General features: G+C 54.2%; 11 protein-coding genes across 11 annotated transcripts in view; 7 read left to right on the forward strand and 4 right to left on the reverse strand.

The window, feature by feature from the left end:
- Positions 1–1,877: 1,877 nt before the first annotated feature.
- VDAG_00261 (IDI-3 protein) lies at positions 1,878–2,495 on the reverse strand (the record flags this gene model as incomplete). The annotated part of the gene is made up of 1 exon (XM_009651638.1): positions 1,878–2,495. One exon carries the CDS (start codon positions 2,493–2,495, stop codon positions 1,878–1,880), a length of 618 nt encoding a protein of 205 aa, XP_009649933.1.
- Positions 2,496–4,214: 1,719 nt separating this feature from the next.
- Positions 4,215–6,881, forward strand: VDAG_00262 (fluG; the record flags this gene model as incomplete). The annotated part of the gene is made up of 2 exons (XM_009651639.1): positions 4,215–5,342; positions 5,394–6,881. The coding sequence occupies 2 exons, from the start codon at positions 4,215–4,217 to the stop codon at positions 6,879–6,881; spliced, it is 2,616 nt and encodes an 871-aa protein (XP_009649934.1).
- Positions 6,882–6,954: 73 nt separating this feature from the next.
- VDAG_00263 (uncharacterized protein) lies at positions 6,955–8,155 on the reverse strand (the record flags this gene model as incomplete). Its single annotated transcript, XM_009651640.1, has 1 exon — positions 6,955–8,155. One exon carries the CDS (start codon positions 8,153–8,155, stop codon positions 6,986–6,988), a length of 1,170 nt encoding a protein of 389 aa, XP_009649935.1. The 3' UTR covers positions 6,955–6,985.
- A 1,194-nt stretch (positions 8,156–9,349) lies between these two features.
- On the forward strand, positions 9,350–10,775 carry VDAG_00264 (cut8; the record flags this gene model as incomplete). The annotated part of the gene is made up of 2 exons (XM_009651641.1): positions 9,350–9,428; positions 9,535–10,775. The coding sequence occupies 2 exons, from the start codon at positions 9,350–9,352 to the stop codon at positions 10,374–10,376; spliced, it is 921 nt and encodes a 306-aa protein (XP_009649936.1). The 3' UTR covers positions 10,377–10,775.
- A 639-nt stretch (positions 10,776–11,414) lies between these two features.
- On the forward strand, positions 11,415–13,065 carry VDAG_00265 (DNA repair and recombination protein RAD52; the record flags this gene model as incomplete). The annotated part of the gene is made up of 2 exons (XM_009651642.1): positions 11,415–11,422; positions 11,475–13,065. 2 exons carry the CDS (start codon positions 11,415–11,417, stop codon positions 13,063–13,065), a joined length of 1,599 nt encoding a protein of 532 aa, XP_009649937.1.
- A 356-nt stretch (positions 13,066–13,421) lies between these two features.
- Positions 13,422–15,377, reverse strand: VDAG_00266 (ABC1 family protein; the record flags this gene model as incomplete). Its single annotated transcript, XM_009651643.1, has 3 exons — positions 13,422–14,777; positions 14,840–14,990; positions 15,046–15,377. 3 exons carry the CDS (start codon positions 15,375–15,377, stop codon positions 13,422–13,424), a joined length of 1,839 nt encoding a protein of 612 aa, XP_009649938.1.
- A 354-nt stretch (positions 15,378–15,731) lies between these two features.
- VDAG_00267 (uncharacterized protein) lies at positions 15,732–16,256 on the forward strand. Its single transcript, XM_009651644.1, has one exon. It carries the CDS (start codon positions 15,738–15,740, stop codon positions 16,086–16,088), a length of 351 nt encoding a protein of 116 aa, XP_009649939.1. The 5' UTR covers positions 15,732–15,737; the 3' UTR covers positions 16,089–16,256.
- Positions 16,257–17,943: 1,687 nt separating this feature from the next.
- Positions 17,944–19,109, forward strand: VDAG_00268 (uncharacterized protein). Its single transcript, XM_009651645.1, has 2 exons — positions 17,944–18,424; positions 18,512–19,109. The coding sequence occupies exons 1-2, from the start codon at positions 18,065–18,067 to the stop codon at positions 18,878–18,880; spliced, it is 729 nt and encodes a 242-aa protein (XP_009649940.1). The 5' UTR covers positions 17,944–18,064; the 3' UTR covers positions 18,881–19,109.
- Positions 19,087–20,248, reverse strand: VDAG_00269 (peroxin 19; the record flags this gene model as incomplete). The annotated part of the gene is made up of 4 exons (XM_009651646.1): positions 19,087–19,185; positions 19,237–19,797; positions 19,830–20,056; positions 20,110–20,248. The coding sequence occupies 4 exons, from the start codon at positions 20,246–20,248 to the stop codon at positions 19,087–19,089; spliced, it is 1,026 nt and encodes a 341-aa protein (XP_009649941.1).
- Positions 20,249–20,933: 685 nt separating this feature from the next.
- On the forward strand, positions 20,934–22,125 carry VDAG_00270 (SUMO-conjugating enzyme ubc9). The gene is made up of 4 exons (XM_009651647.1): positions 20,934–21,239; positions 21,294–21,454; positions 21,517–21,540; positions 21,608–22,125. Exons 1-4 carry the CDS (start codon positions 21,205–21,207, stop codon positions 21,859–21,861), a joined length of 474 nt encoding a protein of 157 aa, XP_009649942.1. The 5' UTR covers positions 20,934–21,204; the 3' UTR covers positions 21,862–22,125.
- A 2,303-nt stretch (positions 22,126–24,428) lies between these two features.
- The window catches only part of VDAG_00271 (asparagine synthetase), a gene marked incomplete at both ends in the record, with an annotated part of 2,435 nt that continues 1,160 nt past the window's right edge, over positions 24,429–25,703 (forward strand). The window contains 7 exons of the mRNA XM_009651648.1: positions 24,429–24,454; positions 24,586–24,636; positions 24,695–24,720; positions 24,780–24,806; positions 24,859–24,894; positions 24,970–25,118; positions 25,189–25,602. Coding sequence (XP_009649943.1) covers positions 24,429–24,454; positions 24,586–24,636; positions 24,695–24,720; positions 24,780–24,806; positions 24,859–24,894; positions 24,970–25,118; positions 25,189–25,602 — 729 coding nt within the window. The remainder of the gene's footprint in view (positions 24,455–24,585; positions 24,637–24,694; positions 24,721–24,779; positions 24,807–24,858; positions 24,895–24,969; positions 25,119–25,188; positions 25,603–25,703) is intronic.

Below are 25,703 nucleotides of genomic sequence, written 5' to 3' on the forward strand. Positions count from 1 at the left end.
CCTGCCTTGCCTGCCCTGCACCTGCCCGTCCCAGCTTTTTCGAGGGTCGGCCCTGCCTTTTCCGTAGGGTGGCCAATGGGCGCCGCGCCAAGGCCTTTGACTGGCAAGAGAAGCCTGCCAAGCATCTGCCAGTGGTCTTGGTCCCGCTGCTTGGCGATCTCTCAGTGCCCTGAACCCCTTGTACTTTTTGCCCTGTCGCCCGGCGGTCGGGTTTCTTCCTCATCGTCCGATCAATTGACCCTTCAACCCCATCCCACCATCGTCGTGCCGCTCGTGCGTCCGCAGTTCTCGAACGCACGAAGAACGACCTGAGAGCATGTCGACGTACATTCGGGGAAACGGGGTGAAAAGGGGGCAGGCCGCGCCCTGGATGGCGCGTTCGAGACCACGTTCCAGCAAGTGAACCTGGCTTCCAGCCAATCATGGCCCAACTTACCCTCCCCCAGTCGGTGGCTTTCTCGTGCTGTGAGCATCGACTTTTAAGCTTGTTATGCTGCTATCAATACCATGCGCCAACGTAGGTACATGTACACGGGTACCGGAGCACCAGGTACTCTGCCGTTGCGTCTGGCATGTGTACCTGCGAAGTGTCCTGCGCATTGAGGATACCTCTAGCCATCCTCCTCTGAACGTAGCCTGCCAGCCGTCGTACCATCGGCCATCCCTCCTCCACCAACCTCCCCTTCGCCTCCGCTACCCCTGAATATCTGAATGCCGCTGCCGCCATCATAAGAATGGATGTTCACCCATCCTTGGCCTCTTTTGAGAACGCTGCGTTGATAACGCGACATGAACATACCCTCACGCACCGAACACACGTCTGTTGGTGTTGACATGTAGCTCAGCCCAAAAGCTGAGTCGACAGAATTCGTCCCTGCGCCTACCATACATGTATACATGTACTGCCGCGCCGGGATCTGTGGAGTCAACCGTCTTGGCACAAGACTTGGCGCTCGAGATCCTCCTCAAGCAATTGGGATGGGCTGTGCATGCATGGCACGCGACATTGGCAGCCGGGGGGAGGGGGGCTTTTTTCAACTACATCTCCCTCATGAAGAGCGCGAAACAGTCGAGTCCTATGACGACAAAGGGTTTTGGTGGTCTACGAGTTCTCCTTGCGAGAGAAAGTTCAGTTCAAAGGTGCGTGGGTACCAACAGCAAGGGCCCTCACACTCAGGTCCTTTCGCGCTCGCCGGTCCGAACGCGCGCCCCCCCCTCTCCCCCCTAATTTTAGGAGCCTACGGGAATGTGCCGGCTGCGACGGCACACAGTTACGCGTGATTTCGTCGGATTGGCCGCGAACTCAATTGCTCGAGTGAATGCACGTGACACACCTTGGTGGAGGGTCGCCTTAGTCAGAACATGAAGTACCATGTACAGTCGCTTCCACTGTCAAGATGGGATGACACCTTGGCCCCAGCGCTGTGTTTACCAAGTCACTCAAGACATGTCACATCGCCTCACACGATTGGATTGCACGGGTTGTAAAAAAGAAGAAAAAAAAGCCAAATGATTGTGTGGGCACTATTCTAGCACCAAAGCCAAGAAAAAAAAACGTACACCAGACGGTGCTGTACGCATAATCCAGTTGTACACCAACGCCGCTTTCACCACCCATCCTCCTACCTACCTAGGTACCTAGATACAACTAACGATTGTCTGATCATACCTCGTTTCGCGACAATGAAAACCACAGACAGGTTTATATGTATGAATGGGAAAGCAAACTCTTGTTTGAAAGGAATCAAGTACCCGGGAATAGACTCCATCGCTCAGAAGGGGAAGGCTGGAGACTCAAGAGCTTATACTCATGAAGAAACAGAAATGCAGATGGCTTGCTGAATGCTTGACCATCGTCGCCGTCGTCGTCATACTAGTTAAATGTAGGAAATGCGGGCACCAGCAACAGCGATGTTCCAAGAAACGTGGTCGTTGTCGTAGACGCCGACGAGCTCAAAGGCCTCGACGGTACCGGGGGCCTTGCAGGGCGTGCGCTTGGTCAGGTAGGCGCTGTACGTGGCATCCCAGGTGGCGAGGCCGCCGCGCTGCACCGACATGCGGCCGAGGTTGACATTGCGTTGGTTGCCGGGAGCCCAGCCAGACGTGCAGTCGGGGGCGGGGGCCAGGCTGGTGTAGAGGTCGACCTTCTTGCTGCCGTAGAGAGAGGCGCCCTCGTCGAGGAAGAACTCAAAGAGGCACTGCTTGCCGGTGACACCCTCGGGATAGGTAAAGGTCATGAGGGTGGTGAAGTCGCGGCCCTTGTTGTCGGTGGCCTTGTCGACGAGGCCGTAGGAAACCTCGCACTGGATGGCGCCGTTACTCACATCGTACGTGGAGACGGACGAGGGCTGGAAGTAACCGCTGGGAGTGGGGTCCGGAGTCGGGGTGGAGTGGCCGGGGCTGGTGGAGTTGGAGTACGGGTACCGGGCCTCGAGGGGAGCGCCCAGGACGGAGCCGGCGGCGACGGTGAGAGCGACAATGGCGTAGGAGAGCATTTTCAATTACTGTTTTCGGGCTTGATTACGAAGAGCGCTTTGTGAGAAGAATGATATAATCTTTTGAAAGATTGTGTTAAGGAAATTGTATGACGGATATAGGAAATAAGGAAAATAGAAAAGGAAATATGATGCTGTGGTTAGATGAGATGGTATGGTTAGAACAGGAAATGTGATCGTGAATTTGACGAAATGGTGTCGTCTTTATAGAACCAGCCAGAGAGCTGAACAGCACCAGATGGGGGGCTCGTACAGCCTAGGTAGGCTACAGACATCGACAGAGTTTACATCGTCAACGAACTGCCAAGGGCCATGCCCAGTACTCCCAAGCTTTCGTGCTCCAAATAGCATGCCGCCGACGAGATGTCTGGTGAAGCGGCCGGTGCACTGCCAGCCAAGCTTCATGATGACTGCGCCCAGCCCAAGAGGCTTGTCGATTTCCTGTCAACCCCATAGGACGCCACGGTTACTCTGGTTCGACTCGATGTACTCGAGAGAGGGGAACCAGCCTCCCGTGCCGTCCATTGCTGTCTGCTAGTTCCAGTAGTGATGCGTTGCATTGGCGAGGCGGTGCGGGGTCTTTTGTTCAGCAAGCCACATAACGGCCGCCTGTTCAGCTGAGCAGGAAGCAGTAAGCGTTGTGCAACATCTCAAGAGCTCGCTAGGAGTTGCACTGATGTCCAACAAGGTTCAGCCCGAGCGAATAGAACCGGCTCGTCAGGTCTTCCGAGTCGGTCCCATCTTCTCGGGCTGTGGCGGGGTGAATAATACCAGCAGTCAGATTGTGAGCTGGTAGGGCTGAGCTTTCGGAGACGTGTGCGGCTGAAGAACAAATGCTCGTCATTTGTCGGCTGGTGTTGTAGTGAGATGTTGAGTTTGATGCTAACGGCAGGTCCAAGGACTCCTGATAGGTGAGTCCACGAAGACATCGGCCGTCACAAGTGTTGGTCGGTGCTGCAAATACTTCCGATCGTGGCTTCGCTGGTTGCGGCGTTGTCGGTCAGAGGTACTTGAAGACGTCTACCCGACGACCAAGACAAAATGAAAACCAACGGAGGAAAGTCAAAGCTCGTTCGAGCCCAGAGGGGTGTGTCGGCATTTGTTAGCAACAAACATGCTCATGCAGGCAAATTACTGAAGCGGTCGCTAGATGTTCAGAAGCCCAGTTGTCAGAAATGTTGCTAGAAGAGCTACTTGCTCAACATGGCTGTGGTGACTGGCCACCCGAACGGGATGACTATGCGATTACGGAAAGCAAGCCAGCTCTGGAGAACTCGGGCATCGGGCGGCTTGGAAGGCTCGCGATGTCAAATCCTGAGGACGCAGGTAATTATGCCAGTGGTGGTCATCGCCCCACCACTAATCTTCCACTCTGACCCTCTCCTTTGCGTCCGTTGTGTGTGCTGCGAAATGAATGACCTGTACTGGATAGAGCTCACCTCTCTCGGAGGTGACACGGCTGTCCTGGTCTTGAACAGCATAAAAAGAAATTCTACCAAATGAAAAGGCAGACAGCCATGCAGCTGCGGTGTGACCAAGCACCAGCGTTGGCACTGCGATGGTGAGGAGGGTCCATCACGCAATCCAACCACCAACGACTCCCAATCAACACTTAGATACCTCCTCACCGTGTCTGCTGTCTGCACATCTGCCACCACCCCATCGACGCCTCAACCCATCGTTGATTCCTGGAACTCTGTGCCTCGGGAAGCAATTGACATGGCTCCAGCTCAGCTCACAGGCCAGGCGCTCCTGGCTCGCGCGATCCAGACCACGCCCATCATTGACAATCACGCGCATCCTCTCCTCAACCTTGATGCAATTGGCCGCTACCCGCTCCTTTCCATCGTCACTGAGGCCCACGGCGATGCCATTCACGCCTCACTGACCAGCCTTGCCCATCTGCGAGCTGTCAAGCAACTGTCAGGTATTCTCAAGTGCGAGCCCACATGGGAGGCTGTTGTCAACGCAGTCGAGCAGAAACGCGTCGGAGATTATGACGCTTGGGTGGCGGAATGTCTCACTGGCATCGAGTCCGTCCTGGTCGATGATGGGCTTGATGGAGAAGACAACGTCTACCCCTACACGTACTTTGACGAACACACGCCGAGCTCGGCCAAGCGTATCGTGCGCATAGAGCAAATCGCAGCCTCCATCATCAACGCCCACTGTCCCGAGCAGGTCTCTGGGCGCAAGACCTCCGAGGACATCGCTTCCGCTTTTGACCAGGTCGTAGAGGAGTTTGACCTCGCCATTTTGAGGGCCACGTTCGACACCGAGGTCGTGGGCTTCAAGTCTGTCATCTGCTATCGGACCGGTCTCGCCATCCCCCGCAAGCCTGACATCGCCGCCGCGAGGCAAGCCTTCGAAGGGATTTTCAAGACGCATACCCAAGGAACTGGCAAGGCTTTCACAAGAGTCGACCACCAAGGTCTCAACGAGTTCTTCGTCCACAGGTTGGCTTCCCTTATTAGGGATGGCGAAGCCCCCGTGAAGAAGCCAATTCAATTCCACACGGGTCTGGGTGACAACGACATCACCCTCACCAGCGCATCGCCGTCTCACCTTCAAGAGTTTATACGAGAGTACCCCACCGTGCCCATAGTCCTGCTCCATGCCAGTTACCCGTACACCCGAGAGGCTGGGTACCTCGCTACTGTCTACGCAAACGTGTATGCCGACATTGGGGAAATTTTTCCCTTCCTCAGCCAAGATGGCCAGGAGACGGCTGTTCGTCAGATTCTCGAGCTTTGCCCGTGGTCAAAGATCTTGTGGAGCACTGACGGACACTGGTTTCCCGAGACTTACTTGCTAGCCGTGTTGCAGGTGCGAGAGGTCTTTGGGAAGGTGAGTATCCGTTCATCACCACACCCCTAGCGAAGAGACTAAGAAGTTCAGGTGCTCGGAGACTTCGTCCGCAAAAGACATATTACCTGGCAGGAAGGCTGCCAGCTCGTTCGCGATGTCTTCTTCAACAACTCTAATAAGCTGTACCGCCTCGGGCTGACCCTGCAAGATGAGAACGAAGCCCCGGGACAGTCCCAACAGACCGTGTCTAGTGACCTAGACCTGCTCGAGGAGTACCTTGCTGCCAACCCGACACCAACGTTTCTCCGGGTGTATTGGAACGACTTCACAGCCACACCCAGAATGCGTGCCATTCCTCTACCCAATGTCTTGCGGCAACTTCGTGAAGAGGGTGTTTTCAGCGTTGGGGTAACCAAGGCGTCATTGGGTCTGCTCCAAAATGACCTGAGCGCCCCAGGTACTTCGCCAGTCGGAGAATACAGACTCTACCCAGACTTCAGCTCACTCGTGGGCGGTCCCGGCAAAGGTCATGCCAGCACTTTCGGTGACTTTCGTGAACCGGACGGTTCGGCAGTCACTCTTTGTCCGCGGACGCTGTTGCAGCACCTCACTGACCTGGCATCGAGACGTGGCTTATCTTTTCAGCTCGGCTTCGAGGTAGAGCTTGTGTTGCTTCAGCGTGGCTCATTCGACGGCCAGCCCTACTACTCCGCGCTGGAGACAGACGGCCACGCCTGGAGCGTTGGCCGCGCCATGGACAGCCCTGTTGTCGCTGAGGTCATCGAGCCGGCTATCGCCGCCCTTGCAGAGCAAGGCATCTTCATCGAGCAAGTACACCCTGAAAGCGCACCGGGGCAGTTCGAGGTTGTGCTACCAAGGGCGGCACCACTTGCAGCCGTCGATACTCTGATTCACGTGCGCAATGTTATCTCGAATGCAGCTACGAAGGCAGGCTACAGAATGACACTGCATCCCAAGCCCTTCGCCATGGCCTGTGGCAACGCTGCCCACGCGCACTTGTCCATATCGTCGGCTAATGGCGACAAACCAGAGGTTTACCAGCCTTTCTACGCAGGAATATTGAGACACCTTAGAGCCATTTGTGCTTTGACATACAGTAATCCCGCCAGTTACAACCGTCTAGTTGATGGCGCATGGGCTGGCGGCAGATGGGTGGCCTGGGGCACGCAGAACCGCGAGGTTCCGCTTCGCAAGGTCAGCGGAAGCCACTGGGAGATCAAATGCATCGACGGCCTTGCGAACCCTTACCTCGCCATTTCAGCCATTCTGGCTGGTGGGCTCCTGGGTGTCAAGAATAATGAAGCACTGATCTGGGGTGACTGTGGGGTTGATCCCGCCACACTTACGGACAATGACAAGCGGGAGCTCAATGTGGAGGAGATGCTGCCGCTGTCTCTCGACGAAGCTCTGGCAGCGCTGCAGAAAGATGATGACATGGTCTCGCTTATTGGAGAGGAGCTCGTGGAGCGATATGTCAACGTGAAAGAAGCCGAGGCGAAATTCCTTGAAGAGATGAATGTGGAAACCCGCCGGCAGTGGATCATGGCCCGCCATTAAGTCCTATTCGAAAGGAGCAGCAGTCACTGTCAGACAGTCTTGGGAACCAAGCGACGACATGGGTTATCATTGTTGAACAGTAATCAAAACGCTTCATCATGTATCTAATCGAACGTAATCTTGGTACCCGTATGCTTCGCCGCCGTGCCCGTCAACCTCGCAACCATGAGATCGTCCTGCGCCTTGAGTTCCCTTGGCGGCATTGGCTTCTTCTCCCTCTTAGGAGCCTCTCCACCATCCGCCGTGGTACCATCGGCTTGTACCTGCCGTCTTGGTGCGTCCTTGCCGAATCGCTTCTTGTACCGCACCTGGTCGTCCTCGGCAAGTTCAATCTTGAGGTTCCGGCCGGCAATCCTGTTAACCCACCATTTCCTCATCTTGAATTTCTTCTCCGACTGAGCATCCGTGTCTTCTTCCTCGTCTGAGTTGTCCTCCGCATCAGCGTCCTTATCCTTCTTGCCCTTGACGAAGTCATCTTCCGTCTCCAGCTCCTCTTTGATCCTGCAAAAGCCCTTGACCGCCCAGCCAGCAGACTCAGCCTCGCGGAACTTGACCCAGCCGTAGCCCTTGCACTTGCCCGAGTCCTCGAAAGTAGCGACCTTGACCCAGTCGATTTCGCCGCACTTCTCAAAGTTGGCGCGTACGTCCTCCTCGGTCGTCTGGAAGCTGAGATTGCCGACGAAAATCTTGCGACTGGTGGGAATCTCATCCTCGGCCTTCTTCTTGGCGGCGGCAGCGATTTCAGCTTCGTCCTTCTTCGGTCTGCCGTCGTATGACGTCGAGTCCTTGATGAGGAGCTTGCGGTAGAGCAACTCGTTTTCGGTCAGGGCGATGGCGGCCACCTTGGCGCCAATATCGGCAAAGTCGACGTAGGCGAAACCTTTGTTCTTCTTGACCTTGTTGCCGCCGTCCTTGGTCATGGGCATGTTTATCCTGGTGATGGACTCGTTGGTGATGACCTCGCCCGAGTTCTCGATGAGCCACTTGCGCAGCATATCCGGAGTGACGGCGAAGGGCATATTGCCGACCCAGACACCATGTTCGGAGCGATTGGACTTCAGCTTCTCCTTCTCTTCTTTCTTGGCCTCCTTCTCATCGTCGCTGTCTTGCTTGGGTGGCAGCGTCTTGCCCTTCTTTTGAGCACGTTTCGCGCGCTTGGAGGGGGGCTCGGGGGCTTCAAGGTCGACCTCGAGCTCTTCGAGTTCGGCCTTGCGCTTCTTAGGAGAGGAAGCGTCCTCCGACATTGGCGTCTTGTTCGTCTTTTCGGTAGCCATCGTTGCAGTCGCAGTTGGGGGGCTTGGTCGATCAAGTCGGCTTGGCTGACCATCAAGTTGTTGCAAAGTCGAGGGGATCTTCTTTTGCGGTCTGGTTTTTTTTGTGGAGCCAAGGGACCGATAGCGATAAGCGGCTGACCGGGGTAAGCACACAGGCACATCCCGGGGTTCATGGAGGCGTCAATAGCTTCACATGTCGACTCAGAATCTATCTGATACTTCTTTTGCCGTCCGTCCTTGCATGGGTGATTACACTAAAGACAACAGTCGGGAATAGACGAGAGTCAGGGAAAGGGGCATGTCGACGGATCAAGCATGCCTGAATTGGCCGAGAAGGTTGTGTAAAGAAAGGCGCCGCCTTGCGTGCATGGCTCTTCAGCTCACTGGTAGACCTGGTGACCAATCCCTGGCAAATAACTTGGTTGGTAACTCATTTATTGGTTGCTCAGCTCACCTCACGTGGTGGCTTTTAAGCCTGGAGCTAGGCTTGAGTTGGGCGCCTGAGTTGTTGGGTACAAGCGCTGGAGCCGGCAACTACCTTAGCTTACCACCTGGTGTCTTCGCATGAGGATAGATACGTGCCTCTGCGAACAGTCTCACAATAAGCCGTCGGCAATCTAAAAGAAAGCAAGAAAAGAGAGAAACACATCAGAAGAAAACAAAAAGTTGCGTCTTGTGAAATGCAGGGATGCCGACAGGTTCTCGTGAAGGCTCGATCTCCGTCCGAACCCACAAACCATGCTGTGGCAACAGCGGACCCCGAGGGGCAATCCAGCAAAATTACAGGTGGTTCGCATGCAGGCCTCCACCCCGACTCAGGCGCTGGCCCCGCCAACACACCGGCGCTAACTCCTCACGGGCCCGGGCGGCTTAAGTGGGCGGGCAACTGAAGGCCTTGTACTGCACTTCCAGGCCTGCACCGTCCAACCATCCGACTTTCAAAACACCCGACCCATCCATCCATTCCCCTCACCGACCTCTTCCCTCTGACCTACACCCGTCTTCTCTCGATTCTCCTCACGAACGCCAGTCACCGACAGAACAACCGAGCAATCAATCGCCTATCCGTCACAAAGCACCTACGCCGACCGATCGACTGCGATCGCTGCTTCTGGCACCACAACTCGATTTGGACGCTTCCCCTGGTGTGCATCGAGTGGTGACAAAAGGGATTTCGCATCAGGCTTTTGCACGATGAATGTCTTGCTGTCGCCACAACCTCACCTCCTCCCTCATCAGCACGACTCCGCCCGCCGCTCCCCTTCTCGCTCCGGTAAGCCGTTAAACCATCTGCAGACGCTTCTCATTTGCGAACGACAATTTAAAAATCACTACCAAATAGCGTCATCCTGTAATCATTTCGACTAACTCGTCAATAGGCAGCCCCTTTCACAACATGACCAGCACCCGCAAGAGGAAGGCCGACGAGGATGGCGATGAGATGTCCATGTCCCCCCGCAGCTCACCTGCATTCTCCGCCCGACAACTCTCTCGCCCTTCGAAGAAGGTCCGGTCGAACGAACTTGTTGGTCGCCAGCTCAGCCTACCCAGACTGCTCGAGACTCTGGATCCTACCCAACTGCGAACCGTCCTTGAGCGCATCTGCGAGCGACATCCGGATATCGGCCAGGAGGTTGTTGCCGGCGCTCCTCGACCCACGGTTGCTGCCGCGCAGGGCGTGCTGCAAGAATATGTGGCCAAGATGAAGGAAGCCATGCCCTACGGAGAGTCCAGTGCCGAATACACATACTATCGAGTCAAGGCTCCCTTGACGGCCCTCATCGAGGCTCTTCTCGACTTCACGCCCCAATACCTTCCCCCCATCGAGACGCAAACCACCGTGTCTCTTGAATACCTCGACCTCGCCACCGACATCATCCACGGGCTGCCCGACTGGGAACTTCAACAATATCGACACCACAAGGACGCTGCCTACGATGAGATCTCCAAAGCCTGGGCGTTGGTAATCAACGAGGCCGCCAAGCGCGGAGGAGGCCTCAACCTACACTCTGGCGGTTGGGATCAGAAGCTGGCCAAGCACAATGAGATTTCTCACGGGCGGATGGGCACTGCCATGAATGCCATGGCTACCGGCGTAGGGTGGATGGGCAATGGCAACTCCAGCGGCGCTCCTTCGAACAATGCCTCGGATCCAAACTCGATCCTGAACCAACTGATGTCTGGCACGTACGGGGCGCCCGTCCGTGTAGGACCATGGTAAAGGCAGACGACAATGCAGCATGACCAACTACAGCACATTCCGACAGCTCACGACGATTGATGAATTGGTTTTTTATGTTTCGCCTGGCTTTTTTTTTTGTTTTTCCTTCTTCGCACAAGGCATCGGCAAGGGCATAGACACTCTGTTTTCAGGGGCATTCACAGTCGGTTCACGGGACGGCGTTCAACTGTTTTTGCACGGATGATATCCCCATCTCAACTACTCACGAGTTGGCAAGCACGGGGGCCTGGGCCCCAGTCGCAGCTAGGATCAGGCATATCAACATTCCTTTCTCTATGTATGTAATAACAAGCCGGTCGCCATATGCCTCCGCCTTGAGAAGATCTCAAGCTGTAGAGATTCTTCAAACGACCATGCAGATCCGCAAGTGATACCGAGGAATGTTTTCACCTTCTTATATGAAAGTGTGAGATCTTGTCTTGAGACAAGAAGTCCTCATGCAACAGCACACATGTGCTTATTCCACATCGTAAACCTGCATGAAATGCAGTTTGAAACGATATGGCTCATAAGCTGGACCGGTTCGAAAATTGGCAAGTCGCTCCGAAATTGAGGTATGAAGCCAATCTCGAGCGAGACTGTGGTATATATTCCTCGCATTGCCTGCGCCTGAAAAGCAGACATCTGGCAAGCGGACATTTACACATGTTCGGCTCAGCGGATGCAACCTGAAATAATGAAGGATGGCGGCCACATGTACAGCACTCACGCACTGTCATGACTCGCAAGTCAACATTGAGTACCTATTTGGTGGGGTTCCGATCTATCGGTGGGGAACCATCATCAAGTCACGTGATCACCCGTTTGGTACTGGGGACTCGACGCGTGTGGTAACTCGCCTCGGGAACCAGACGCGTGCCACAACACCCAGATGCCCACACTCCACATAGCCAAAGTACGGCTAGGCAGCGACCTGACTCCGACCTCATTTATCTCCTTTATCGATACCCAAGCTTCGTCTGCCGGTCTGATTACTATTTTGCTTATGAGAGGCTTCATTTCCGCGCCAAACTGAAGATGCCTGCGTGCGTATTTCCACCCAGACGCGTTCAAGATGCACCACTGACCTCTTCACAGCCCAGGCGATCAACACAGCGGCAACCTCGTCAACCCTTTCGAGGAGCCGCAGAAGCGAATGACCGAATACACTGCTCAACAAATTGCCACACTGCAGAGCCGACTGGAGAAGCAGCTGGGACCTGAGTACATATCTGCGCGAGCAGGTCCGTCGGGTCAAAAGGTCCACTACATTGCCGCCGAAAAGTGCATCGCCCTTGCAAACGAGGTTTTTGGCTTCAATGGCTGGTCCTCGGGGATTCAGAACATACAGGTTGATTTCGTCGACGAGCATCCACAAACTTTGAAGATCAGCCTAGGTCTATCGGTCATCGTACGTGTGACGCTGAGGGATGGTACCTTCCATGAGGATATAGGGTATGGACATATTGAGAACTGCAAAGGAAAGGCGGCCGCTTTCGAAAAAGCAAAGAAGGAGGGAACTACAGATGCGTTGAAGAGGGCATTGAGAAACTTTGGCAACGTCCTCGGCAATTGCATCTACGACAAGGACTATCTGGCCAAGGTCACCAAGCTAAAGCCTGGTCCCACCAAGTTCGATGAAAACAAACTGCATCGGCATTCAGATTTTGCAAAGAAGGAGGAGAAGGAAAAGGAGAAAGAGAAAGAAGAGTCCCTCATCAAGAAGGAGATGGCTGACTCGCTCGACGACCTTTTGGATGCCGACTTTGACGAGATGGATTTCGCTATTAATGAGGAGGGTCACCCTGACGAAATCGTGCTGCCACCTGCAAACAATCCATCGACAACAGTACCGAACCAGGCCATCAACCCCCAAATCAAGTCAGCCCAGAACATGCAACCCCCTTCCAGGCCCATGGGCAGGAGTGTCTCAGCTGGCAATGTGGGCAACATGCGAGGCCCGCAAACCCCTACTCAGGGGTCAAATATGAGGCAGGCTCCTCAAGGAGCATACCAGAACAGACCAGTGCCCCCTAATCAACCACGAGCGCCTGCGAACATAGTAGCACCTGCAGCTCCCCAGAACATTCAACGGGCTAATAACGGTACGCCCCCACCGAACGCTGGTAGTGCCGCTGCGGCCGGGACGCCTGAGTCTGTGGGCTTCTTCTCTGCTCGCGCCGTCAAAGATATCCCTGAGAGCAAGTTGAGCAGCAACAACCCAAACGCCGCTCTTTCCCTAGCACCAGGACAACACGCATTCAACCCAAAGGCCGAAAGCCCTTCGATCCGCAAGACCCCTGGAATTGACCACAGCTCTTCCAAGCCTGTTTCTCGGAATGGACAGCATGTTCCTCCGGCAGCCAGTCAGGCGGGAGCTGCAGGGGGTGGAGGGATCTCAAGCGCTTCTGGCTTCACCCCGCAAAGACCGACCTCGGGACCTCAAGGTGGCATGGGAAACCCGCAACTCAGCCAAACAAGACGCATTGGAGCACCCGCTGGCCCGGCTAGCCCCCTCGCCAATCGCAACTCGTATCGCGCCCCTACTATGATCAAGAGACCAGTACCCCAGGAAGGGGCGACAGGCAGGCCACCGCTGGCTGAGGTAGTGAACAAGAGCGGGCCGACAGTAAACAGTGGTAGTGAAATGGCTGCAGTCGATGCTGCTAAGCGGCAGAGAACATCTTAGCCCAGTTTGGAGCTTATTCTGAGTGTGTAACCTGCGGGGGAAATGATGGGGGCATGGCTTATATTGGTGCTTGGTTGTATGGAGTTATGGCGGTCACCTGGCTGCTCGGATGGGCTTATGAGGTCATGTCACACAAGGGGCATTTGATGATGAATACATTTCTAGTTTGGTCCTGTTCAATTCGTACATTCCATGGATTGACCGCAATGCTTCTTCTACTCTTTACTTTCCTGCTCAACCTCGTTGCACATGAATATGGCGTCTTCTAAAAAAAAGTCATGTAGGATCTGTGATTACAATGTGTTCTAGCTTCTATGTGGGAATATACATTTCTAAATACCGCACCATGCTACTGATCAAAGACCAGGGCCGGCAAATTCAGCATTCTTCCACCCCAGGGCCCTCTTGACACTCAGCCAGAGCTCAAACGCTTCCAGCTTGATCTCGACGCGCAAGAAGCCGACCCAGGCGGCGGCAAGTCGAATGGTGTTTGGCGGCCAAAACAAAGAGCCCTGCTTCTTCAGCTCCTCGACCTGCTCCTCGAAGACGGTGCGCGTGCAGTAACGTGCTAGGATCATGAATGTCCGGATCGGACCCTGGCGGGTGTGAAGGTTCTCATCAAGGGCACGTGTGAGATCGTTCGTCTTGAGAATGAGGAGGATGATGCGCGGAACCTGACCCAGGAGCTGGACAAGGTCGGCTAGCAGGCCCTCGGAAAGAGCATCCCCCATCTCCTTCTTCTCATCGGCGGTACGCGTCTGCAAGATGGAGGCGCCCGCATCCTTGCCGTCCTGATCGCTGGCGTTCTTTCCGGAGAGAATGCCAAAGTCGCGGCCCGTGATTGCGGACGCAAAGATCGGGAACTGCTCGTCAGTGATGTGGGCTACCTCCTTCGCGTAACGGCGCATGCGGTCCATGTCGCCATCGATGACGGCCAGCCACATCTTCGCATAGGAGCGCTGCAGGTCACGAGGGATCTCGCGATACAGCCCATGGTCGTAGAGGATGATGTCAAAATTGTGACCGCCAACGCGGCGACCGCGCGCGTCGTTTTTGCGAATGGCGAGGTTGCCACCATGAGGATCGCAATGAAGAGGAGCGCCAGCGCCAAAAATCATTTCGTTGAAGACGCGTGCCAGGCACGCCGAGACCTCATCACGGTCAATACCATTGGCGTCGAGATATTCCAGGTCGTCTAGGCGGTGGCCGGATTCGCGAGCCATGACAAGGATGCGCTGCTTAGCCCAGAGGACATCAGGGACCACAAGAGGGTGCTCCGGGAGACGGGCAAAGTGCTGCTGAGTGCGCCTCGCGTTCTCCGCCTCTTCTGTAAAGTCTAGTTCCTTCGGTAAAGATACGTCCATCTCGGAGGAGAGCCACTCTAGATCGTATTCGGGAAAGAAGCGCTTCAGCATCGAGAAAGTAAACCTGGTCAAGGCCAGGTCAAGAAGCGCCCACTGGGCAAGCTCTGGGTGCTGAACCTTGACAGCTACGTGCTGCCCAGTCTCCTTGATTGTTGCGGTGTGCACTTGAGCCAGTGACGCAGCGCCGATTGGCTCCAGAGAAAACTCGCTGAAGAAGTCGAGGATCCCTTGGCCGGTGTCCTTGCGGAACATGTTTTCGATCGATTCGTACGACGAGACGGGGCATTTGTCTTGGAGCGGGATAAAGGTAGTCGTCCACTCTGTCGGTAGAAGATAGTTCATTGCGCTCTATAATCCATTAATCAGCAAGTTGAACGAGGGTATTGCTACGTGCTGATTTGGCGACGTACCAAGTGTTGGCCTAATTTGATGAAGATGCCTCCATTCTTCTCCAGAACCTTGAGAGTCCTTCTGGCACATCTTGTATGGCAGTCGCTCAAAAGTTTGGAACGGATGTCTTCGTCAGATTCGGAGTCTCGCTGGTTCAAGGTTGTGCGGTAACTATGACACTGTCAGCGCAACAGCTCCCGTCTCATCTCTGCGATAGGCATCGTACTCATTAATGCAGACAGCAAGTGCCGCCGCGACTCGTCCAGCTCGCTCAGCAGCATCGTATCCGTACTTGATATCGTCGGTAAAGGCTAGCACGCCGGCTGTTGCAGCGCCGCCTGTCGAGGCGAGAAGGAGGACACCCTTTCGGCCATTGCGAGTATTCGGCCTCCCATTTGTCCAGGCCCTCGAGGAATACTTTGCTCGGAAGGTAATAGTCGAAGGCGACTTAGGCCGGCTCAATTGGGTGCGGCAGGTGGCGCAAGTCCACCCTGGCGTCCATGGTCGCGTGTTGAGCCGGCGCAGTGGGAGTGAAAAGGCGGAGAATGAGGCTTTCATTGGGATGTCGTCCTGTTGCCACCAATGCTCTGACTGAGAAGAGTGGAAGCGGCTGGGAGCATTATCATCTGTAGGGTGTTGTGTCGCAAAGATGCACGGAGCACGAGCGCGTGGTGGAGGCTAGAGCTGGTGATGTCGACACATGTGACGAGTTGTTATTAGTGGCGATCATCAGCAGTTTTTTCTCTACCTTCATCATCGTTGTCCTAACGTCTTCGATACAGCGCAGATAGAACCGTCCCGAGGCCCCACTCCGGTTGGCTATCCGTTTTCTGCCTGTTCAGGGGACTTCCGTTTTGACCCGCAGCTAACCTTGGCAGCTTGGCCTCCACCATGAACCAGCCATCTAGGTACGCGCAGATGTCGATGGGCGCTGTTCCATCATATTTTATTACTCTACAATCCCAAACATCTTCAATCGCCAACTTCGTTATACATACTACCAACGTGATCACGTCAGCACGCCTATTGAATATAGATTTCTCATTTGATGGAGTTTCCGGTCTTCTACCGTTCAGATCATGTCCAGTTGTCAACATGGAATCTTCACTCGTCTACCACGAGCCCTACATCACGACCATCGTGATCCTTTGCAGTTTCTTGCTTCTTCTTAATATAGTCTATTATGCGCTGGACCGTATTGTTTACTGTGGACTCATTGGTCAAGTTCTTCTCGGTATCGCCCGGGGCACGCCTGATTTCAATGGCTAGAGAGAGACCTTGAGAATGCTGCTATGCAGCTTGGCTACAATGGGCACTTGTTGATTGTCTATGAAGGTGGAGAGTTTGTTAATAGGGTTCGCGGATATCGCTGACTCGATTCAGGAGGGCTTGCAACCTCATTCAAATCTTTGAAAGCCAATTTATTCTTGTCAGTGGGAGTTGCAGCCATTGGCATTGCCGTCCCCATGGGGCTGTCATTCTTCCTTTTGCCCATGATGGGCACATCATCATTGCAGGCGTTCGCAGCCGGTGCCGCATTGTGTTCGACAAGTCTGGAAACCACGTTCACCATCTTGGGAACAAGTGGACTCTCTTCCACGCGTCTTGGGGTTGTATTGACATCCGCAGCCATGATGGACGATGTAGTCGGTTTAATCATGGTTCAAGTCATCTCAAATTTTGGGGGCCCATCTTTCGACATAGTCACTGTCACACGGCCCGTCTATGTGTCACTCGCATTTGCCATTGCAAGTCCGTTAATCTGCAGATATGTCGTTCTGCCGCTTACCTACCTTGCAGGTCAATTTGGCAAGAGAAAGGCACCAAGGTGGTCGCTTGGACCGCCTCTCTAGTTCCCTAAAGACAGCATTTGCTCTCCACATGTCGATCCTTCTTGCATTACTCGTCGGAGGAACTTATGCTGGTACGTCCGGGCTCTTTGCTGCCTACATCGCCGGGGCATCAATCAGCTGGTGGGATTTAGAAGTTTCCACCCGGCTGCTGGCCAAGCACCTCGTCCGTCTACTGTCCGCGAAGGCAGGGCTACTGCGAGTGAGAACCAACTACGAAGCGATGCAGAAGGTGCTTCTGCCGATGGAGCTCAAAGTTCGTCCTCGACTTCAGGAATGGCTGTTTATAAGAGGTTCTTCGAGAAGGCTGTCAATCAAATCTTAAAACCGTTCTTCTTTGTAAGTCCTCAAATTCTTCCCAAGGGTGCTGTCCATTAACGCTCACCTACCAGGCTTCCATTGGCTTTTCAATCCATGTTAGCAAAATGTTCTCTGGACCCATCCTCTGGCGCGGAGTGGTCTACTCATTACTCATGGTTGTGGGTAAATTAGCCTGCGGACTTTGACTCATCTCATACATGAGCCCGCTTCAGGGTTTGCTGCGATTTTCGTCCCGGCTATCACTTGTTAGTCAACAGAGTAACACAAAGCTCAGCCCTGTGGCTCTCTGTGAGGGGACACCTCCGGCTGGGAAGGCAGTGGTGGCATCCCGCCCGCCACAGGATCGTGCTGAGGAAGTGCTTTTGGAGTCAATGACTCCAGCAACGCAGCCTGTTCCCGCGCTTCCGCATAACGCCAGCCCCGATCCCAAGATGCCTGTGTCATTGTATCCTGCTTGCATCATGGCTTTCGCTATGGGCGCGAGGGGTGAGATTGGCTTCTTGATCTCGGCACTAGCAGAGAGCAATGGTGTGCTTGGGCGACAACCTCATGAAGGGCAACCGTCGGGACTGTTCTTGGTCAAAATATGGGCCATCGCACTCTGCACAATCGGTGGCCCTATCTGCGTGGGGCTTCTGGTGAAGAGGGTGAACAGACTGGAAGGTCAAAAGTTCTCTACAGAAGAGGCAAGCGTCTTGGGAGCCTGGGGTGTCAATGAGATCTAAAAATACGTGATCTAGCCGCTCGGCGGTCAACAAACAGCTTGCGCAAGGGCAGGTCAGTTTGCTGTCAAGATAGAGGTTCCGCTCATGTTGCTGTTGGAATGGTGATATGCATGTATCCGCATTGTGGAAGTACTTCGGTATGTGCATCTCGGCATGTCTTGGGTGCCCCACGTCTTGACGCGCCGCGTCGGACCGCGACTCAGGGTGGCGTTTCTAAAGTGGTTATCTACCCCGGGTATGGCGACTACTTGATCTTCCACAACAACGACCTTGACACCTTGTTCTCTGGCTTCTGCATTCTGCACCGCTTCACTTGAGTATCCGAGAAAGTCACTCTGCTCAGTATATCATGTTTTCTCTCGCCCAGACCCCGATCTTTTCAACAGCATTTGACGCTACCAGCAACATGCCGTGGACCCATAGCCATCGACCTTCCATTTCCTCACCTCTCTCCTCCTCTCCCCTTCGCGCGACCTCCCCCGCGTCACCGACAAGACGCACCACTCTGGACTTTTCGAACCGTCAAACACAGTCGTCGCCAATTCAAGCATCATCCTCCAAGTTCAAATACGCGTCGCGACAAACCAAGCCGAATCCAGCAGTCCGTCGTCGTGAAGAAGCTCAAGAGAGCAGGCGAAAGCTGTTCTTGCAGAACGTACGCCAGCGTGCTGATGAGCGTAATTACGAGCGAAGGGACATGGAAGGAATCGTGAGTTCAACCCCGTTGCGGTCAACCTGCGACCTCGGCCTTGCCCTGGGTGCCTTGGATGAATAGAGGCTGATTGATGGCGCGCAGCTTCTCAAATCAAGCTGGGATAAGCAGATGCGGGAGCTCGTTCTCGCAAAGCGACTCGAGAGTGATGCCGTGTTCTCTGAAGCGGACATCGAACACGCGGCTGAACTGCTGATGCAAGAGGAGGCATCGTCAGAAATCCAGCAGCCACCCGAAAACATCGATGATATGATGGTCGACGAAATGGCTATGCAAGAACAGAGCGAATTGGATGCGCTTGTCATGGCGTACCACGAACCTGCCATGGATCAGCAGGCTGCCTCGAACTCCAGCACAGACGCTCACAGCATGTCCGATGATGAAGACTACGATGCAATCTTCTTGGGCCTGGTATCACAAGAGGACTTTTCAGAGCAGATGGATATGTCGTGATACACACGAAATTCTCGTGGAATTGGTCATGGTCTTTGGGTTGGGCGTAACGGGATACCATTTATTCAGCGTTTGGGGGAGGAAACCGGAGCTGTCTGGCATGGAGTTCAGGAAATGATGCGAAAACGTACTTCAAGGCACTCTGGTCGTACATCCTTGTTTTCGTCATCGGGTACATATGTCAATGTCGAAGTGTAATTGCCCTTCTATTGGGGGTTGCAGCTTTCGTCCGGTGCTCCGAAAGCCTCCTGGGCTGACGCCATATCCCCTACCAGATCTGACGGCGGCGAACCTGCGTCTTGCATCTATAGGTTTGTCAGTGACGAAGAACTACGCTCATCATAGGCACCACTAACCTTCTGCATTCTCTGCACAATGTACTCCCGATCCGCGGGAGTCGAGTCCGAATACGTGGGCTGCTCAAACTTGGCCACGATCTCCTTGACGATCACCTGTTGTTCCTGGTAGCGCTTGAGATCCTCCGCCGGTGTCTTGTCCTTATTCTTCTCCATCCATTCCGGGAACTTGTCATGAAGCTCCTTCATCGGCTCGTACAGGATTTCTTTATTCGTCAGCTGCTCCATCATGCCCATTAGCATCTTGGAGAAATCCTCTTCACCACCGGCGCCATCGAGACCTCCGCCTTCGCCCATCTGCTTCATTAGCTCAGCGAGAAAGTCATCCGAAGACGAGTCAGCTGCCGCCGCCGTCGCTGAATCACCCGAGGCCTGCATTCGCTCCATCGTTCGTCGGATTGTTTCCTGGAATGAGGCGTCCGCAGCTTGAGCATCCGCCGAAGCACCTGGTTGCGCAGGTCCAGACGAAGAGCCAGGTCGCGCTCCTTCACCTGTGGCATCCTGGGCGGTCGCGGCCGCCATCGACTTGAACATATCATCAAACTGAGTTTGCATCTCAGGCTGTGAGCACTTTAGCAAGACTTTCAGGCCACGCCGAGAATCGGGAAACTTGCGTTCTTCTCTAGCTCGCCTAGGAGATCAGACATGCCGGCCTGTAGCTGTTTCGCGAATTCTTCATCTCCAAACATGTCTTCTAGGGACTTGTCTGATGTGTCAGGGCCAGAGTTGCCCCTAGCACTCTCGGTCCCGGGCGGTGGCCCAGATGCCGGCCCAGAGGTGCTTTGTCCAGCAGGCTTTTTGGAGAATTCTTCGAGCATATCTGAATTTCGTGAGTCTCTGATCTCATATTGAACGAAAAAACTGGTGGCATACCATCCAGATCATCGAGGTCATCCTCGTCCGGATCAGGGACATCCTCCACAGGGGGCTCAGGCCTTTTGTCCTCAACTGCAGCAGCAGCAGCAGACTTTGCTTCCACATCAGGTGCCTTGACAGCACCGGTATCGCTCATCTTGCCGTGACAGCTAGTGTAAATATGATTTTTGATGCAGGTTGCCACGAGAGAGCATGTGAAGGTGGAAAAAGCGCTAGATGACGGTATGCGAAAGGTGTGAAAGGAGCGCGCAAGTTCCGGTGACTGAAAAATGAAGCGGCCAGCATAAACGAGTTATGAATGCAAGTTAATGATGAGGCCCTGTCATGAACGCGAGTGAGGTTCGTTGAAGGTGAACTTGGCCTGCGGAATTCGGTGTCTGGAACCGAAAGAAGCCGCAGCATATGAAAGCGCAAGCCGAGGTGAGAGAATGTGGTCCATATTGGTGCAGCACCTAGGTCTCAGTGCCACTCATCCAGCTTGGTGGGGGCGGGGCAGTGACCCCGCTCTCCCAGCACCTGACAGCTGGGACAACTGGTAAGGTGCTGGCAGTGTTCGAGAGGCTTCGCATCATAATGTACAAACACCTGGCGAATACTGCTGGCTGCTCGAGCCGCCCGGATATCTTGCGCAGGCACAGTCTCTGTCATTTTAAATGATTTGATTGCTGCTATTAGTATGCACCAATATACATTGTAGACGTTCTCTCGTGCAGATCCCGTTGCTGAGGTTGTCATCCGTTGGGTACAGACTCCTGCTTATCAAACCAGAGGCAGCTCTCGGCGATAAGAGCACTTTCTGCCGGAATTTTGATACCTAAATCAACACACCGCCTGCCGCTGCCATTTACCGTTGACTCTCACAGTTGCCGCCTTGCGACTGGCAAAGCGTACCACCCGCCATCAAAACTTCAGCTTTCAGATCTCTGATCGTTGAAGACTTGATTTGTCTTCTTCTCTCCTGACGCAACACTTGAGCGCCATTTCTCCCGAATCCGACGACCACGTACACTTGCGCCAGACCAGGCTGTCAAGGGATCCTGATCGCGAACCGCGTCAGACTTTTGCCGAGATAATCCCAGCAACTAGCACGAGATGGCGCTCTGCCAGAACAGACTCCAGGAGGAGAGGTATGTCTTTACAGGCTAGCTTTTTCACTTGACAGCTTGCTGACGCGTGTACAGAAAGGCGTGGCGGAAGGACCACCCCTTCGGCTTCTACGCAAGGCCAGCTCGCACACCTAATGGAACGCTTGATCTGAAGGTGTGGGACTGCGGTATCCCCGGAAAAGAGAAGACAATGTGGGAGAAGGGTCTATTCAAGCTGACCATAACGTTCCCTGATGGTGCGCTGTTTTCCCATGGGTGACTTGTTTGCCATCGATTATGCTGACCGTCGTCTCTATAGAGTACCCTACGAAACCGCCGAAGTGTAGGTCCCCTCAGTTACATAGCAGGTGCTTTCAGTGTTTCGTGCTTTGACTGACATGCTATGACAGGCAAGTTCGTTCCTCCGCTTTTCCATCCCAACGTCTACCCCTCCGGAACCGTTTGTTTATCGATTCTCAACGAGGAGGAGGCTTGGAAGCCCGCGATCACTGTGAAGCAGATCCTACTCGGTATCCAAGAGCTGCTGAATACTCCCAACCCGGAATCGCCAGCCCAGGCCGAGGCGTATAGTCTCTTCAAGAAGGATAAGAGCGAATACGAGAAGAGAATCCGGAGGGTTGTCAGGGAGAACCCAGCTCCCTGATCGGAGTCGTCTCTGGAGGGACCTGGAGTGACACTGGGGCGAAGACTACGAACGTTGATACGATCATCATGCCATAGGGAACGGAGTTGGAGGGAATATCAGGTTGGCTTTGCTTTACGTTGCTTGGGGCATCCAGAGATTACTGCTATAGGCCGGATCGGCAGCCTGAACGGCCAATACAGACGTTGCTGCCAGACTGGTCGACATTCTGATAATCAGCGTCGTGATGATAATAACGCAATATTCATTTACCTGTCGCCTCTCAGCGAGTAGAGATGTCATTCAATACAGGCTGCAAGAGCCAAGCGGTTAAAGATGTCTGTACACGCCTCCAACTCCATTGTGAACGAGCTTCGTCTTCTCCGCCAACTGTGAGCGTGCTATTTTATCGATGTCATAAGAGGGCGTCGAGTCATTCTCGCACCCTGATCTTCAGAATGCCAAGCCGAAGTAACCAGGGGTTTCTGTCGTCTTGAGGCGCCAGTCTGAACCGATGTCATATTCTTGGTCTTACCTTGACGAGCATGACGCACTGACCCGGGTCAGCGTTTTTATTGCTCTTGCTCAAATCTTTTTCAAACAGGATTTCTAGGTTGGATTCGCTTAGTGCAAGCCCAGGTACGATACAGGTAGACTACAACAACGAGGCCAAACCTCAGAGTGCCTGAAGACTGTTGGTCGAGTTCGTGTCTTAAAAATGGCGGACTGCTTCCGTGGACTGGTATCTGACCAAAAACTCTTCTCCGCATCATATTGGCTCAAGGCTGCAGGAAAGCTTCCACAAAATAAAGTCTCGGGATACGAATATTCAGGCATAACTCCGCAGTGAGAAACCAGAGATCGAGGTTCAGTCGCTGTCGTCCTCTGAATCCTCGAAAGGTACCCCAAGGGCCGCCTTCAACTCCTTCATCCATTGACGAACCGGCTTCTTTCCCTCTCGTAATTCTCTGTAGAACTTCTTCAGTGGCTCTGGAAGCAGTCCTGCATCCAAGTATCCATCGTCGTTCGTACATTTCCATGCATCCAATCATTGGTAGGGCAAATCCACCAATGCGTTGCCCCGCGTCCCGGGCGTACAGACGTAGAGAGGCTTCGAGCAGAATATGAGACTTTGGTACGATAATTGGGTCTTCCCCCGACTTGTAGAACCCGGAGCCCCGACCTGGTCGCCACGGCGGAAGGCTTTGCTGATCGGACGCAAGTATGTATGACGAATGGGGCTCGAGTAACGACGGAGACGGTAGAGACTCTCGAAGTGGTGGCATGAACCAAAGGGCGTCGGATTGCAGGTAAATCCCTACCGTGACATCAGAAGTCCTGATGTGAAAATGGAACGCTGGGGGTGGTGTCCTCCTGTCTTTGGAGCTTGTGTGGCAGACCACCGTGTTCTCACAATGCACCAGGTCGTCCGACCGAGCTAGAGTCTGCTCTGCGGTCTCTGCACTGTCGTTCGGAATGACAAAGTCAATTGACTGGTGATTTCAAGCCCAGGATCTGGAAATCCCATGTACATTCAGACATAATCACACTGACAATGGAGGGTACGCCGTGAACATTGAGAAGGCAGTGACCCCAGAGAACACAGGTTACCTGAGCCGAGAAGAGCGCTCGCGAAATGGAAGCTATGAAGGCTTCTGACACGTCTACCATGGTTGCCTTGATCTTGGGGTACGTTCGTCAAGTGCTCGTTGAAATTGTTGCGGGCGACCTTAAATGCCCATGGACGAGGTCAAGCCAACGTACCTCCTTTGATGACCCCGCGGCCAGCGGTCATGCTGGAAACCCTGCACTCCTGCCCGGCCAAGGATGCGGGCCCCAGTAACGTCCATCAAATCATCACCGTCCGACAGAGGTTTCTCGTCCTGTACAGTGCACCAGAGGCAAATGCTGCGAGAGTTATCAGTTGGAGTCATACAATTCATATCACAGCACTGGACTCAGGGATCCAGTCTACAAGCAGCGATGCTCGTATGCATCTGGGTTCCTGGTAGCCAGACTCCAATCGAACTCTAGGGTGGCCCTCGGCACAGGTGACACCGGCGGGCTGGTCCCTTATCATAGGCTGTTTTAGGTAATACGGAGCAGGTAGCGAGGGAAATTCAACGACGTGGCCAATGAATGCGCCGGCCGAGATCGGGGAGCTTCACCAACTAAACTCGGTTTGGGATGACTTTAGCGCCCCGTGGGCAATCGCGGGCAGTTATCAGTAGGCAGAAGAAGAAAAGGTGCCTGTTTGAGAGCCTTCACCGACCAGGTAGTCAGGTGAAGTGGGCAAGGCAAGACGAGGTCGAGCCTAGTGTAATTCTGGCATTGGCATTCACAATGGAGAACACAGTCGCAGAAAAACGGGCTGGTTCGGGGCGGCGACCATTGGAACGAGGAGGAAGAGTCATAACCACTCGCCCAAGCCCATCCCACCTTTTAGTCGCGCCTCGCCTCCTGGAAATAAAAAAGTTTGGGCCTACTGAGCCACCAGACACACACTTCTCCCCATCCCCCAACTCCTGCTTGATTCTTTACCAGAGATACCCTCGACCGTAGCTCTTCTTTTCCACACAGTCGCCATCATGTGCGGTATCTTTGCGTGCCACCGGTGAGTTTTTCCTTGCGCTCCAGCGCTGCACCGCGCGGCGGCGCATGTGCCGGCTGCGGAATCGAGGGGCAATCGAGGACCCCGCCATTCACAACCACCATAATCGAGCTGACTCTGACTCCCACCTCCAGTCACCCCGACGTTGAGAAATTCAAGCCCACAGCCTTGAAGCTTGCCAAGGCGTATGTGACCCTCCGTTATCCCCTTCTTGCGACGTTCAATTGACTCTTTTCCTCGCAGTGTCAGGCACCGTGGCCCCGATTGGAGTAAGATTTGGCTACTCAAGAGTGGAAATCCTCGAGCATCTTGACTGACCATGTGACAGGCGGAAGCATCATCGCCAACAACACGAGTAAGCTTATTGCCGAGCCCCGGCTGGAAAAATTGCTGACCATCGTAACCAGTCCTATGCCATGAGCGTCTCTGCATTGTCGGCGTCGGTGAGTCGACATTGGCGGCTTGCGCGCCGCAACTCTTCTCCATACATCCGTCCAAGGGCTAAACGTGAACAACAGAGTCTGGCGCCCAGCCCCTGACGAGCACCGACGAGAACATTGTCCTTGCTGTCAACGGCGAGATTTACAACCACCGCCTCATCCGAAAGCACCTCAAGCACTCATACCACTTCAAGACCACCTCGGACTGCGAGGTTATTATCCCGCTGGTGAGTCATGCGCACGCATCCATGCTCCCGCGGCGTCGGGATCAGACATGTCTAATCTGATTTGGAACAGTATATGGAGTATGGTCTCGACGCGCCGAAGCACCTCGACGGCATGTTCTCGTTTGTTCTCTACGACAAGGAGCAGAACCGAACAGTTGCCGCCCGTGACCCCATCGGCATCACCACCTTCTACCAGGGCTGGAACTCCGAGCAGCCCGAGACTGTTTACTTCGCCTCTGAGCTGAAGTCCCTGCACCCCGTCTGCGACAAGATCGAGGCCTTCCCTCCCGGACACATTTACGACTCCAAGACCGGCAAGACGACGAGATACTTTGAGCCCACCTGGTGGGATGGCGAGCGCGTTCCCGAGAAGCCTCTCGACCTCAAGCTCCTGCGCGAGACCCTCGAGAAGTCTGTTAGGAAACGACTCATGGCTGAGGTCCCGTATGGTGTTCTGCTGTCCGGTGGCCTCGACTCCAGTCTCGTGGCTTCGATTGCCCAGAGGGAGAACCTGCGCCTGCAGAAGCTGGCGCTGGAGGCCAGCAACAGGGCCGCCGCCAAGGCTGAGGCCGCCAAGTCTGAGAA

This window comes from Verticillium dahliae, genomic scaffold (assembly GCF_000150675.1).
Source record: "Verticillium dahliae VdLs.17 supercont1.1 genomic scaffold, whole genome shotgun sequence".
Lineage (NCBI taxonomy): Eukaryota > Fungi > Ascomycota > Sordariomycetes > Glomerellales > Plectosphaerellaceae > Verticillium > Verticillium dahliae.